The 14,997-nt window shown below is 44.7% G+C and overlaps 1 protein-coding gene across 5 annotated transcripts in view; it reads right to left on the reverse strand.

Moving 5' to 3' along the window:
* Nucleotides 1-253: 253 nt before the first annotated feature.
* BTD (biotinidase) overlaps nt 254-14,997 on the reverse strand; it is a 56,395-nt gene continuing 41,651 nt past the window's right edge. For all 5 annotated transcript variants that reach the window (XM_060149570.1, XM_060149572.1, XM_060149571.1 and 2 more), the window contains exons 2-4: nt 14,656-14,920; nt 10,029-10,178; nt 254-1,710 (exon numbers count right to left, since the gene is read on the reverse strand). In XM_060149570.1, the coding sequence (XP_060005553.1) occupies nt 538-1,710; nt 10,029-10,178; nt 14,656-14,916 (1,584 nt within the window). In that variant the 5' untranslated portion in view covers nt 14,917-14,920 and the 3' untranslated portion in view covers nt 254-537. The remainder of the gene's footprint in view (nt 1,711-10,028; nt 10,179-14,655; nt 14,921-14,997) is intronic.

The raw sequence follows: 14,997 nt of genomic DNA on the forward strand, positions 1-14,997 counted from the left end.
AAAGCTTCCCTTCTATTTTTAAAAGCTGCCTCAGGATCCACATTGCTGATGCTGCTGGCGGCTCTGGCATGATCAGTCCTGGGGGATGAATTCTGGCCAACCAGAATGGAAAAGTCCCCATGGCAGCCATTTCTAACACGGCGTTTGCTTTGAGAGTTTGTTTCTTACCCTAGAAAATGTTTGAGGCTTCTGAAATACCTGTATATCCTGGGTGTCACTTGATCAACAGCAAGAACACACACGAAACCTGCTGTTTTGTGGACATGTAAAATATAAACTGACATTTATTTTTGTGCTCTTAAAACAACTGTGTAATGGAAGATCTGCTGGAAGAAGACGTGGCTTGAATACTAGAAATGTGAGTAGAAAATACCAGAAAATGTCTCACGAATTTGTGCTTAAGAGGAAAAGACGCTGGCGAAATCTGTCTCCCTACCTCTTCCCATGGCTCCCAGGACGGGCTCTGGAGCGAAGAAGTGGTCCCGGTGCTGTGAGTTTTGGCCTGTGCCGGTGCAGGAGGAGCCCACCCCACACCCCCTAGTCCTTCTCATACAACCGCCCGTAGAGAGCTGCCGTCACCAGGCCGGAGGACAGTTCGCTCTTCCTCAGGAAATAGTGATCATTCTCCCAGCCCAGCTGGTCAGGGGTTTCCAGGGTCATCCCTGAGGTCAGAAGCATTGGAAAGATATAGGAGGTACTGAAGTTCCCCCACAGGTGAAACTCAAATATCCCCGCAGCCTCTGTAACCTCCTGCCCACAGGTTTCCAAGCCAAGACCGCCACACTTGACCAGGGCACAGACTTGAACGTAGTAAGTGCCGTGCACAGTGTGAAGGCCGTCAAAGACCCCCAGGGCATACAGCTCCTTGGACAGAGTGGGCCTCTGGTAAAGCAAATGACAGCAAAGGCTATTTGCACAGACTTGCAGGTAGCCTTCCTTGCCCCACACGGGAACCAGGGTGAAATTGTCGTACATCATCTCAGAGTGAAACGTGGGAGGGGCATCTGTGTTCCATTTGGGGGCTCCATCACAGTGGACATCCTGAGCATCCTTCTCAGAGTACGGATCCCCCGCCAGGATTTTTAAAAACTTACTGTGGGATGGGTCCATTTTCCCTGTGGCATTCCCTGTGCCAATGAGACCCTGTGGATTTTTGGCTACCTGGGCAATTATAAGGTGACCTTCGGGGCTTTCCATGTCATGGTGCCAAAAGGACTTCAGAGGGGCGTGTATGCCACTTCCCGTCATCCCCAGAGATGGATGGTGGATGTTCGCAGCCAGAAAGTTGACGCCGAAGGCGATGGCGAAACCCCTCTGAATCTGAATGGCCGCCAAGAGTGGGAGCTGGTTCATCCAGGCGGTCGGATACACGACATGCTTCACCTCCGAGTCTCTGAGGAGCCTGACAGCAGGGTCGAAGAACAATATGTCAAAGCAAGTGAAGATGCCAAACTTGCCAGCAAAGGGGGTATCAAAGGTGATGCGATCCACTTCCAGGGGGGTATTGAACGCTGCTTCAAAGTAGAGGTTTTGTTTGCGGTAGCTGTCAACCAGGGTTCCATTACTGCTGAACACCACGTTCGTGTTATACTGGTATCTGCCATCATTTGGGCACCCTGGGTCACTGCTATGACAAGGCTGCTTTGTCCCAAGATTGGCCACCAGGAACATCTCTCCCTTGACAGCCATACAACTCAGGCGCTGGAGGACCTAGAGGGAAAAAATAAAAGTGTAAATAAAGGAAATTTTTAAACCCTGCCTTTTTCTTACAATTTTAAAATAGTACCTGTATTGTATTGATAATATATAAATAGCTATCATAAATCAATAAGAAAAAAGTAACCACTACTGAAAGCGTGCAAAGGATATGAACAGGTGGTTCACAGATGAACAAATACAAATGGCCAACAAACATTGACAAGATGCTCAGTCTCATTAGTAGTAAGGAGATACAAATTAAAATGATAATGAGATATCATTTTTCACCTCTATAAGATTGGCAAAAATTAAAAAGACTATTCTATCTTGCATTGACCAAAGGATGGGCAAACAGGCACTCATGCACTATTACTGGGGATGCAAAGTGCAATCAAAATCTTTTAAAGGGAAAACTTGGGGCTCTTTAAAAAATAATTTTTAAAAGTGCTTATCTTGGGGGGCTCCAATCAATATGGTGGAGCAGAAGGACATGGAGCTTACCTCCTCCCACAAATACATCAAAAATACATCTACATCTGGAACAATTCTCACAAAATACCTACTGAACCCTGGCAGAATATCTCCAACACCCAAAATCGCAAGAAGGATCTCCACACAACTGGGTAGAGCGGAAAAAAAAAAAAGGGAATTGGGACAGGACTTGTGCCCCCGGGAGGTAGTTGTGAAAGAGAAAAGGTTCCCACACTCTGGGAAGCCCCTTCACTGGAGAGGAGAATCAGCCAGGCCACTGCCCTGCACTCCTCAGCCTGAGACGTGCATCCACTGGTATGTGCTGGGGCTGGGTGCTGAAACTCAGGCTTCAGAGGACAGACCTGGGGAGAGCACTGCGGTTGGCTGCAGAGACAGCCTGAAGGGGCTGGAGTGTGGTACGGGCTGCAACCAGCGGTATACATGGAGGAAGCCTGGGCCCTCCATAGAAGCAAAGGGCCTTTGTTAAGGAGCGCGGAAGGGAGGGGCGAGCCTGCCACAGTAGCCTCACTTTCGGCATGCTCATGGCAGGTGTGCGCCGCCACTGAAACCCCATTGTCAACACGCATGTCAGCAAAGCGAGGGATGGGGCCCACCACAGCAGCCTCTTTCTCCATGCGCTCCTCTACGAGCTCTGGGAGCGTGCTAGTGGGTTGCCCACATGCAGAGGTAGGGCTGAAATCTGAGCCCTCTCCCTGTGGCTGTGCAGATTTACCCTACTGGGGCCTGCTTTGTAAACTCAGCGCCTGAGGGACACCCAAGTGGACAATGGGTGTTCCCGTGGCAGGAATAGGACTGGCCTTAGCATCTGTGGGCTTTGTGGGTGCATGTACATAGAGGCTGGGCCAGGGTCTGGGCTGCTTCCATAGCTCCCACAGCAGGTCCAGGTGTGTGGTTACTGCAGTCTTGGTACCTGACTTCAATGGATTTGCACTGATAGCCTTGTGAAAACAATGCCTGAGGGACATCAGGGCTGACTGCCAGCATTCCCAAGGTTGAGATGGGGCTGAAGGCAGTGCCAACAACAGTGTACTTTGTAAGCATACAATAGGTGACACCACAGAGCACCCTTACGGGTGAACAGCTCTGGCAGAGGAATATTCAGTGGGTCCTCTCCCAGTGGGAGCGCTCCAATCCTGCCTACTTCATACCCCAGCTCAGAAATGGATCCTAGGGGCTTCTACTCCAACAACTAGGGAGAAGACCCTGCTCAATATCCAGTGCAGGCTCTGGTCACCACAACACCACCACACCTCCTGTCAAGGGCATAACGGCCAGCACACACTGAGGAAAAGAGGTCGCAGGCATTCATAGTGAAAACAGCCCTCATACCAAAAAATATTAAACCCACACAGGCTACACAGGGACACTCCCACATAAAAATAGCCTTCCAGGACCACAGTAGATAATTGTTTCTCCCAAACTCACAGAGTAAGAGAAACATAAGTAAAATAAAGAAGCAGAGGAGCCACTCCCAATTAAAAGATCAAGATAATTCCCCTGAAAGAACAAACAATGAAACAGATCTCTTTAACAGACACCAGGTTCAAAAAGGAGATAATGAAAATACTAAAGGAATTAAGAAGGACTCTTGATAGAAATGCAGATTACTGTAAAAAGGAACTAGAAACAATAAAGAGGAGCTAAGAAAAATTAGAAAACTCATTTGCCCAGACAAAAGCTGAGCTAAAGGCAATGAACAGCAGATTGAATAATGCAGAAGAACAAATAAATGATCCAGAAGGTAGAATAATGGAAATCACCCAATCAGAACAGCAGACAGAAAGCCAGATTAGAAAAAATGAAAGCAATATGGGATAATGTAAAACATGCCAATCTACACATAATAGGGAGTCTAGAGGAAAAGAAAGAGAAAAGGGGATCGAAAATGTATTTGAAGAAATTACGGCTGAAAACTTCCCAAACCTAAAGAAAGAAACAGATATCCAGGCACAGGAAGCACAGAGGGTCCCAAACAAGGTGAACCAAAACAGACCTACACCAAGACATACTATAAGTAAAAAGGCAAAAGTCAAAGATAGAGGATTCTAAAGGCAGCAAGAGAAAAACAGAGTTCCTTACAAGGGAACCCCTAAAAGGCTACCAGCTGATTTCTCTACAGAAAAGCTGCAAGCCAGAAGGGAGTGGCAAGCTGCAACCTAGGATACTCTACCTAGCAAGATTATCATTTAGAATAGAAGGAGAGAGAAAGACTTTCCCAGACAAGCAAAAGCTAAAAGAATACAGCAGTAGTAAACCTATCCAAAGGGAAATATTGAAAGGTCTTCTCTAAATAGAAAAGAAGAAGGAATCTATAGGAAAGAGGAAAATCGCAATTGGAAAATAAATCACTTAAATAAGCCAGTACACAGATTAAAATAAAAATGATAACCACAATGAACAGCAAACAGATGAATATGAAGGTGTAAAATCATAAAATAATTAAAATCATAAAATGTGGAAGAGAAGAGCATGAAAACGTAGATTATTTTTCTAGAATGTGTTTCAGTCTATATGACTACCAGTCTAAAGCAATTAGATATAGGAAGGGGTTAATGTGCTTGAAATACAGGGTAACCACAAATCAAAAACATACAATATATTCGAAAAAACCAAAAAGAAGAGAACATAAGCATAACACACAAAAAAAATCATCAAACTGCAAAAGGGAAAAGAAAAAGGAACAAAGAAGAAATTAAAAAATCAAGTAGAAAACAAGTTCTAACGTGGCAATAAATACATATCTATCAATAATTACCTTAAATGTCAGTGGACTAAATGCTCCAATCAAAAGACACAGAGTGGAAGATTGGGTTAAAAAACAAGAGCCTACAATATGCTGCTTACAAGAGACTCACTTTAGGGCAAAGGACACACAGGTTGAAAGTGAGGGGGTGGAAAAATATTTCATGCAGACAGAAATGACAGGAAAACAAGGTTCACAATACTCATATCAGACAAAACAGATTTTAAAACAAGGGCCATAAAGAAAGATAAAGAAGGACTCTATATAATGACAAAAGGATCAATACAAGAAGAAGATACTACACTCATCAACATATATGCACCCAATACAGGAGCAGCCAAATACATAAATACAGACATAAAGGGAGAAACTGACAGGAGCACAATAATAGGAGACTTTAACACCCCACTCACATCAATGGACAGATCTTCTAGACAGAAAATCAATATGGCAACAGAGATCCTAAATGATAACAATCGAAAAGTTGGACTTAATTGATATTTTCAGGACATTAAATTTTTAAAAAATGCATTCTTTTCAAGTGCACATGGAACTCTCTCTAGGATTGACACCATACTAGGGCACAAAATAAGCCTCAGCAAATTTAAGAGGACAGAAATTATTTCAAGCATCTTTTCTGACCACAATGGCATGAAACTAGAAATCAACCCCAGAAAAAAAAAATGAGAAAAGACAATTACATGGAGACTAAACAACCTGCTACTAAAAAGCCAATGGGTCAACAATGAAATCAAAGAAGAAATTAAAAAATACCTTGAGGCAAATGACAATGAAAACACAACCATACAAAATCTATGGGATGGGCTTCCCTGGTGGCGCAGCAGTTGAGAGTCCGCCTGCCGATGCAGGGGACACAGGTTCGTACCCCAGTCTGGGAAGATCCCACATGCCGTGGAGCGGCTGGGCCCGTGAGCCATGGCCACTGAGCCTGTGCATCCGGAGCCTGTGCTCCACAACGGGAGAGGCCACAACAGTGAGAGGCCTGCGTACCGCAAAAAAAAAAAAAAAAAAAAATCTATGGGATGCAGCAAAAGCAGTTCTTAAAGGGAAGTTCATAGTGATACAGGCCTTCCTCAAAAAACAAGAAAAATCTCAAACAAACAACCTAACCTACCACCTAAAAGAATTAGGAAGAGAAGGGCAAACAAAACCTAAAGTCAGCAGAAGGAAGGAAATAGTAAAGATCAGAGAGGAAAATGAATAAAATGGAGATTAGAAAAAAATCAATAAAACCAAGAGCTGGTTCTTTGAAAGGGTAAACAAAATCAACAAACCTCTGCTCAGGCTCACCAAGAAGAAAAGAGAGGGGACCCAAATAAACAAAATATGAAATGAAAAAGGAGAAATAACAATCAATACGGCTGAAATACAGAAAACCATAAGAGAATACTATGAACAATTATACGCCAACAAATTGGACAACTTAGAAGAAATGGACAAGTTTCTAGAATCATACAGGCCACCAAAACTGAATCAAGAAGAAATAGATAATTTGAACAGACTGATCACTACAAGTGAAATAGAATGTGTAATAAAAAAAAAAGAAAAGAAAACTTCCTACAAACAAAAGTCCAGGACCAGATGGCTTCACTGGGGAATTCTGCCAAACATACAAAAAATAACCTATTACTGATCCTTCTCAAACTCTTCCAAAAGATTGAAGAGGAGGAGCCACTCACAAAGACATTCTATGAAGCCGCCATCACCCTGATACCAAAACCAGACGAAGCCACTACCAAGTAAGAAAATTACGGCCATTATCTTTGAGGAATATAGATGCAAAAATTCTCAACAAAATATTAGCAAACTGAATCCAACAACACATAAAAAAGATCATGCACCACAACCAAGTTGGCTTCATCCCAGGGTCACAAGGATGGTTCAGTATACACAAATCAATGTGATACATCACATCAACAAAACACATGGTCATCTCAATAGATGCAGATAAAGCATTTGATAACATTCAACATCCATTCATGAAAAAAACTCTCACTAAAGTTGGTATAGAGGGAATATATCTCAACATAATAAAAGCTTTTTATGACAAACCCACAGCCAATATAATACTCAAAGGTGAAAAGCTGAAAGCCTTCCCGCTAAAATCTGGAACAAGACAGGGATGCCCACTCTCACCACCTGTAGTCAACATAGTACTGGAAGTCCTAGCCACAGCAATCAGACAGGAAAAAGAAATAAAAAGTATCCGAATTGGAAGGTAAGAGGTAAAACTGTCATTATGTGCAGATGACATACTATATATATATATAGTCTATAGTAACACTAAAGACTCCACACAAAAACTACTAGAACTGATAAATGAATTCAGCCAGGTAGCAGTATACAAGATTAACATACAGAAATCAGTTGCATTTCTGTACACTAAAAATAAATTATCAGAAAGGGAATGTAAAAAAAAACAATCCCTTTTAAAAGTGCATCAAAAAAAAAAAAAAAAAAACTTAGGAATAAACCTGACCAAGGAGGTGAAAGACTTATATGCTGAGAACTATAAAATATTAATAAAGGAAATTGAAGATGATTTAAAGAAATGGAGGGACTTCCCAGGTGGCGCAGTGGTTAAGAATCCACCTGCCAATGCAGGGGACATGGGTTCGAGCCCTGGTCTGGGAAGATCCCACACGCTGCGGGGCAACTAAGCCCGTGAGTCATAACTACTGAGCCTGCGCTCTAGAGCCTGCAAGCCACAGCTACTGAGCCCATGAGCTGCAACTACTGAAGCCTGCACGCCTAGAGCCCTTGCTCTGCAACAAGAGAAGCCACTACAATGAGAAGCCCGTGCACAACGAAGAGTAGCCCCCGCTCGCCATAACTAGAGAAAGCCCATGTGCAGCAACGAAGACCAAACACAGCCAAAAATAAATAATTTTTAAAAAATAATTTAAAAAAATAAAGAAATGGAAAGATATCCCATGCTCTTGGATTGGAAGAATTAATATTGTTAAAATGGCCATACCACCCAAAGCAATCTACAGATTTAATGCAATCCCTATCAAATTACCCATGACATTTTTTCACAGAACTAGAACAGATAAGCCTAAAATTTATATAGAACCATAAAAGACCCAGAATTGCCAAAGCAATGCTGAGGAAAAAGAACAAAGCTGGAGGCATAACCCTCCCAGACTTCAGACAATACTACAAAGCCACAGTAATCAAAACAGTGTGGTCTTGGCACAAAAACAAACATATGGATCAATGGGACAGAACAGGGAGCCCAGTAATAAACCCACACATCTACAGTGAGTTAATCTTCAACAAAGGAGGCAAGAATATACAATGGAGAAAAGACAGTCTCTTCAGCAAGTGGTGTTAGGAAAGCTGGACAGCCACATGTAAATCAATGAAGTTAGAACACATCCTCACACCATACACAAAAATAAACTCAAAATGGCTTAAGGACTTAAATATAAGACATGACACCATAAAACTCCTAAAAGAGAACATAGGCAAAACATTCTCTGATAGAAATTGTACCACTGTTTTCTTAGGTCAATCTCTCAAGGCAACAGAAATAAAAGCAAAAATAAACAAATGGGACCTATTCAAACTTTATAAGCTTTTCTACAGCAAAGGAAACCATAAACAAAACGAGAAGACAACCTACAGATGAGGATAAAATATTTGCAAATGATGCGACTGAAAGGGCTCAATTTCCAACATATACAAACAGTTCACACAACTCAACAACAAAAAAACAACCCAATCGAAAAATGGGCAGAAGACCTAAACAGACATTTCTCCAAAGAAGACATACAGATGGCCAACAGGCACATCAAAAGATGCTCAACATTTCTAGTTATTAGAGAAATGCAAATCAAGACTACAATGAGGTAGCACCTCACAGCGGTCAGAATGGCCATCATTAAAAAGTCTACAAATAACAAATGCGGGAGAGAGTGTGGAGGAAAAGGAACCCTCTTACACTGTTAGTGGGAATGTAAATGGGTGCATCCACTGTGGAGAACAGTGTGGAGGTTCCTCAAAAAACTAAAAACAGAACTACCACATGATCTAGCAACCCCATTCCTGGGAATATAACCAGACAAAACTATAATTCAAAAAGAAACATGCATCCCTGTGTTCACAGCAGACTATTCACAGTAGCCAAGACATGGAAACAATCTAAATGTCCATCGACAGATGAATGGATAAAGAAAATGTGGTATGTGTGTATAGATATATACACATATACATATATACATACACACAATGGAATACTACTCAACCATAAAAAGAATGAAATAATGCCATTTGCAGCAACATGGATGGACGTAGAGATTATCATACTAAGTGACGTTAAGTCAGAAAGAGAAAGACAAATACCTTTGATATCATTTATATGGGGAATATACACAAATGAACTTATCTATGAAACAAAAAGAGACTCACAGATATAAAGAACAGACTTCTGGTTGCCAAGTGGGGCTGGGGAGGGATGAATTGAGAGTTTGAGATTAGCAGCTGCCAACTACTATATATAAAATAGATAAACAAGGTCCTACAGTACAGCACAGGGAACCATATTCAATATCCTGTGATAAACCATAATGGAAAAGAATATAAAAAATAGTGAATATATGTAAGTATAACTGAATCACTTTGCTGTACAGCAGAAATTAACACATTGTAAATCAACTGTACTTCAGTAAAAATAATAAAATTAAAAAATAAAGATGTCAGTATCTATGAGATGCATAGAAAAGAATATAGGTGGATGCACTGACGGCAGTTTGTCTAGAAAGGGAGGTGGCTGAGGGATGGGGTGTGGAAGGTGGGCTTTCATTTTATTAACTTTGATTTGTTGTAGAAGCGTATATTCATGCCTTTCTTGTGTGATCAGCAAATAGAGAACGATCCGCAGATGAGTAAATGCCTCATAATAGCAGACATTTTTAAGTGAATGACTGGCACAGGGAGCTCGGGTTTGGTTCTCAGGCCCCTAAGGGCTCCTGTCACTCTCATTCAACACGTCCTGGCTCTTGGCCCTTGGCTTGGTTCATCTCCGTGAGCCTCCCACCTCCTGAGGAGGAAGGCTGGTCCCCTTACGTACTTCCGTGTCATGGAATCGGTGGGGCTCCAGGCATGGGTTCCACCTGACCAAGTAGGGAGGAGGCAGAAAGTCCAAAAACGGGTAAATGGATGTTCTTGTGAAGTTGAATCCATGGATGCCATCTTCTGGAAACACTATAATCTGTACACCCTGCAAGTCAAAACATAGAAATAGTCCGTTAACAGATAACGGGAAGCACCCCTTCATTCCTCTGACAGCCGTCCTGCAGCTGCTCTGAACCAGGAACCACAGAGGTCCAGACGTGGTAGCTGGGCTCGGCAGGGATCTGAGCCTTGGGGGAGCCGTCTCACTTGGCCTAACTCTGAGGGAAGTAAGACCAAGTCTTCTAGGGACCAGCACTGTACCGAGGGCTGGCCAGGGAAGAAGGTTACAAGTGAGTTTGGATGGGTTTGGAGTTGGTGGTGGTGCCATGGGAGATGGAGCGGCGACTATAACAGGCCTGAGTATCAGGCTTAGCAGATGTGCTACCTCTAGTCCGGTGGGTGGTTTTCAACCTTCATTGTGCTTCTAAATCAGACAGGGGACTTCTGAAAACACAATCTTTGCTCAGCAGTGATGCTTGGGCCCATCCCTAAAAAGTCTGCTTCAATCAACTGTGGGTGCGGTCCCGGCAACAGGTCCCCACATGATTCTAATGGGCCCCAGTGGGCTGGTGGGTGAAAGTCAAGTGCATTGATTTTAGCATAGGAACCAGGACTTGCTCTAACTTGCATTTCTCCCACTGGGAGTTAGGAGACTCCCGTCAGAGCCCTGACCGCCCTACAGGCCTTCTCCCACACCTGGAGACACTGGGGGTCCTTGTCTGTGACAGCCCAAGGCTCCCTGTGACAGTGGCAGCAACCTGAGGAAACCCAAACAGGGCAGCCCTCAGCTCCCAGCGCCAGGGCCCCTTCGGCTGCCGCTCTGCACTTGCTCGGCTGAAAATGTTAAGCCTGGAGCAGCATCACCCCACAGTGAAAGGTGGAGGAGGATGGCAGAGCAGGCATGAATAATCTAAAATCACAGGCAATTTGAGTCACTATTTCTGGAATGCACTGCAAACTCCTTATCATTTTTTTCCTGGTTATAAAAAATTTTTCAAAAGTTTAAGTGTAGAAAATTTGGAAAACACAACATAAAGGAAGAATTCATAATCCTATATCATGAAGATACTTATTGTTAACATCTTGCCTCTTTTCATTTTTTCCCCCTCTCTATATAGGTGTGTGCGTGTATAATTGAGACAATAATAAACATACGGTTTTCCACCTTGACTCCCTCACTACAGAGCATCAAGACTACAAAGATACATTCAGAAATATCGCTTGTATTATATGCTGGATTATATTTAAGAGGACACCGCAGTTTATCCTCTGTTATTGGGCGTTTGAATTGTTCCCAACTTTTTGTAATAAAAAAACTGTGGTGACCATCTGTGTACAGGGTGCTCAAAACACTTCCTGAATGAGCGTTGTACACAAATCTTTGATTGGAGCTCTGATTATTTCTTTAGAATAAAGGCTTATAAGTGAAAATACTGAGTCAAGTGTATGAAAAATTTTAAATTCTTAATATACGTTGCCAAGTAGCTTTCCAGAAAGCTTACAGCAATGTACACTCCCTCCAGCAGAATACGAGGCTGGTCATCTTATTGCACATTAGAAAGAAAAATGATCACAAACTTGGAAATAAAGCAAGATGAAGAATTTATGTATACATTCTTTGTATACGTATATCTTTCTACAGTATACCAGGGTACTGACAAGCACACTCAAGGATTATCCATCTAGTGAATGTATCACTGTTTGACTTTGCTATTTAATAAGACACCCTAAACATGACAGTTTTATTGCCCTGTACGACATTAGCCTGTTTTGTATCTATTAGCAGATTCATCTCAACATTCATTTGACTGATGGATACACTCACATCTGTTCCTCAAGTTATCTTTTGAACCAGCTTTACCATCTTGCTGGTTCCTGAGTTAATTAATGAGTTAAATAAGAGCTTTGACACATGTCCATTCTTCTGTATGTGTAAGAGTCATGTTTCTAACTTTCTGAAAATTATACTTGGACACATGTTTTCCTTTATTAAAAACACAACTTTGAAAGCACAGAATGGTTTCCTATGGACATTAACAATTATGGATACATATTAGATTAATATTCAAATTAAATTGCATTTCCTGAATATACATCTGCCCAGAATGAGGACTCAGACTTGAGCCGGGACAGAACTTTGGGTCTGATGTGATTACTCATCCATTCTAGGAAGGAATTTCCATTCCTGATAAAGGGCTTGAGCAATTTTCTGACAGACCAGTGAGCTCAAGAACTCCTGGGGAATTCCGGGTGCCAACCCAGCTGACCACCCAGCCTAATATCTTTAAGCGCAACTCCTTTTCTTCCCTGTAAATGAAAGAACTCAAGCGAGAACTCGTTTAATTGGCCTGCAGGAACCTCTGCCCTTATAGCAAGTTTGATATATTGACACATGCATGGCATCAACCTGTGTTAAAGGTTACTTTAACACATATAACCACGTAGGGGAGCCGAGATGTCTGTAAGCCCTAAAAAATGACTGGATCAGCAGCTTTGTACCTGCTCCTGGACCACAAACAGAGAAGGAATGATGCCTGCTGGCAGCATGGGTTCAAGAAAAACATATGTTTCATTTGGGGGCAGGTGATTAAAATGCAGGGGAAAACTGCAGTCACAGTCTCTGGGTTTCAGTACGGCATCTGCCACGTGTCTTAGCGTGGTCTTGTGGACAGGATGGAGAAGAAGGGGGTGACATTTCAGCTGCCTGCAAGCCAACACCTCCGTGCAGAGAACGGGCCTGTGTCAGGAGGAGGCCTGCCGGCACGGGCTGGGATGTTTTTACACCGCTTCGGTGCAGACACAAATGAGGTATGTCCCAGAAGTGTGAATGACGTGAAGGTAACTGATATGCAGGATGTCTGTCAGTGAAGATCCCCAAATAGCCCACCAGGATGAAATTTAATGGCACAAATGTGAGGCTTTGCTCTCGGGTTAAATAAATTAACCTTACAAGTACAGGACAGCCATGGCAGCGTGTGTGTCTGTGTGAAAAGGGCTCAGGGGCTTTGGCTGACAGCAAGCGCCTGATGAACCCACAGCAAGGTGTGGCTGCCAAAAGCTTTCCTTCTGGGGACAACACGTAGAATGAGAACGGTGGCAGGTTTCCTCCGCCCTGCCCTCGACAAAACCGCGTGCAGCTCAGGGCACAGACATAACCCGGAAAGTCTTGGGGGACAGGGCTGGAACCGCAACCCTCGGGGAACTGTGGATAGGACTGGAGAGACACAGCCTGGGAGAGATGCTGGGGCCGTCCTCAGATCTGGGAAAGATGGCGTGTGTGGGATGGGATTCAGTCTGTTCTGTTTGGCTAGGAGGACAGGACGATGGGTGGCAGTTACAGGGAGGCTGATTGTTGTTCATGGAAAGGAAGCCCTTTCCAGAAGTTCCCACTGTCCTCAAGTGGACAGTGAGTCCTGGGCCACTGGAGGCGTCCAGGGGAAGCTGGACGTCGGGCTGGGAACAAAAGAGCAGTGTCACCCATCAGAACAGCTGGACCGGGCCTTTAAGCGCCCTTCCAACATTTGTGTGTTACATATATAGGTACTACAGTCTACATTTTAAAAGGTAGCGACGGCCAGTGGTTGTCCAGGCAGTGCTGACCACCCTGAACAGAGACAGGGGCTGTTTGGGCAGGACCTGCAGGCACCACAGGTCTGCCTGCTTAACTCACAGACACGGCCGTTCTGCTCGCAGGGAGCCCGCCTGCTGCCCGGGCAGGGCGGAGCGGGGCTTCCTCAAGCAGCCGGGCAGGTCCCCCCACCCCCTGCCGGGGCTCAAGGCCAGACTGCCCTCCCAGCAGGCCATTTTCCTACAGAGACTTCTGGCTCCCACACCTCCCCGTCTGCCCCACCCTTCCCGGCAGGAGCGGAAAAGGGGCCGCGCAGGAAGCCTTCACAAAGGCGGCACCGGCGTCCTTTGTCCGCTGGGCTGGGTTCTGTCTGGACTGAGCTCTCAGGCTTCGGGGTCTGGCGCGGGGACCAGAAAGGAGCCCCACGTCATCGGGAGGCAGCAAACACAGCTCTGGGGCCGCTTACTACTTTAGTTATCCTTGAAAGCCTCGGAGAGTATGAGAGGCCGTCGTGCCTGCTGGCTTTCAGATGTTTCTGCACATCTGAATCCACCGGGGAACCTCAAAAAATCCCAGTGCCCCGACGTGCTCCCCAGCTGAGTCTGCAGGCGTGGGAGCCGGGCACACACATTTGTTTACAAGCACCCGAGCGATTCTTCTGGCACTGCCACGTGCCTGGCCCTGGGCTTCCCAGGCCGGAGGGGAAGCATCACCTGGGGAATCTTGCTAAAATGTACCTTCTGACTCAGCAAGTCTAGGGCAGGCCCCAAATTCTGCACTCCTCCCAGCCCTGGAGGGTCTGCTGATGCAGACCACCCTCTCAGTAGCAGGACTCCAGCCAACGGACCCATTCAGCTCATCTTTACCGGCCGGGCTGATTTCCCAGAGGGAAACGCAACACCAAGGGCTAATCTGCCCTGCTCTGCAAACAAGCTGACCCGGGAGCGCTTCTTGCCTTTTGGGCTGCGATCGTCACTTGCTGTTCATAGATGTCGAGGTTCTGGTTCATGAGCTCCAAGGCCTGCTTGCGGCTGGTGAGGGCCAGCGGGTTCGGGCTCAGGATGGACCGGTGCTCGTACACGGCAGCCACGTACTGGGCAGCCTGGTGACGCTCAGCCGGGCAGCGCTCCTCGGCCTGGGCCCCCAGGGCAGCCACGCAACAGCCGCAGAGGAGAAGAGCGAGCTGACGGCCGGCTCCAGACATAATGCAGACCATCAATCTAGAACGCAATGGGGCAAGGAGAAAACAGCTGAATCCAGAATCCCACCAAGACTGGGGCTTGCGCAGCTGTGATTG

This window comes from Lagenorhynchus albirostris, chromosome 5, assembly GCF_949774975.1.
Source record: "Lagenorhynchus albirostris chromosome 5, mLagAlb1.1, whole genome shotgun sequence".
Classification (NCBI taxonomy): domain Eukaryota; kingdom Metazoa; phylum Chordata; class Mammalia; order Artiodactyla; family Delphinidae; genus Lagenorhynchus; species Lagenorhynchus albirostris.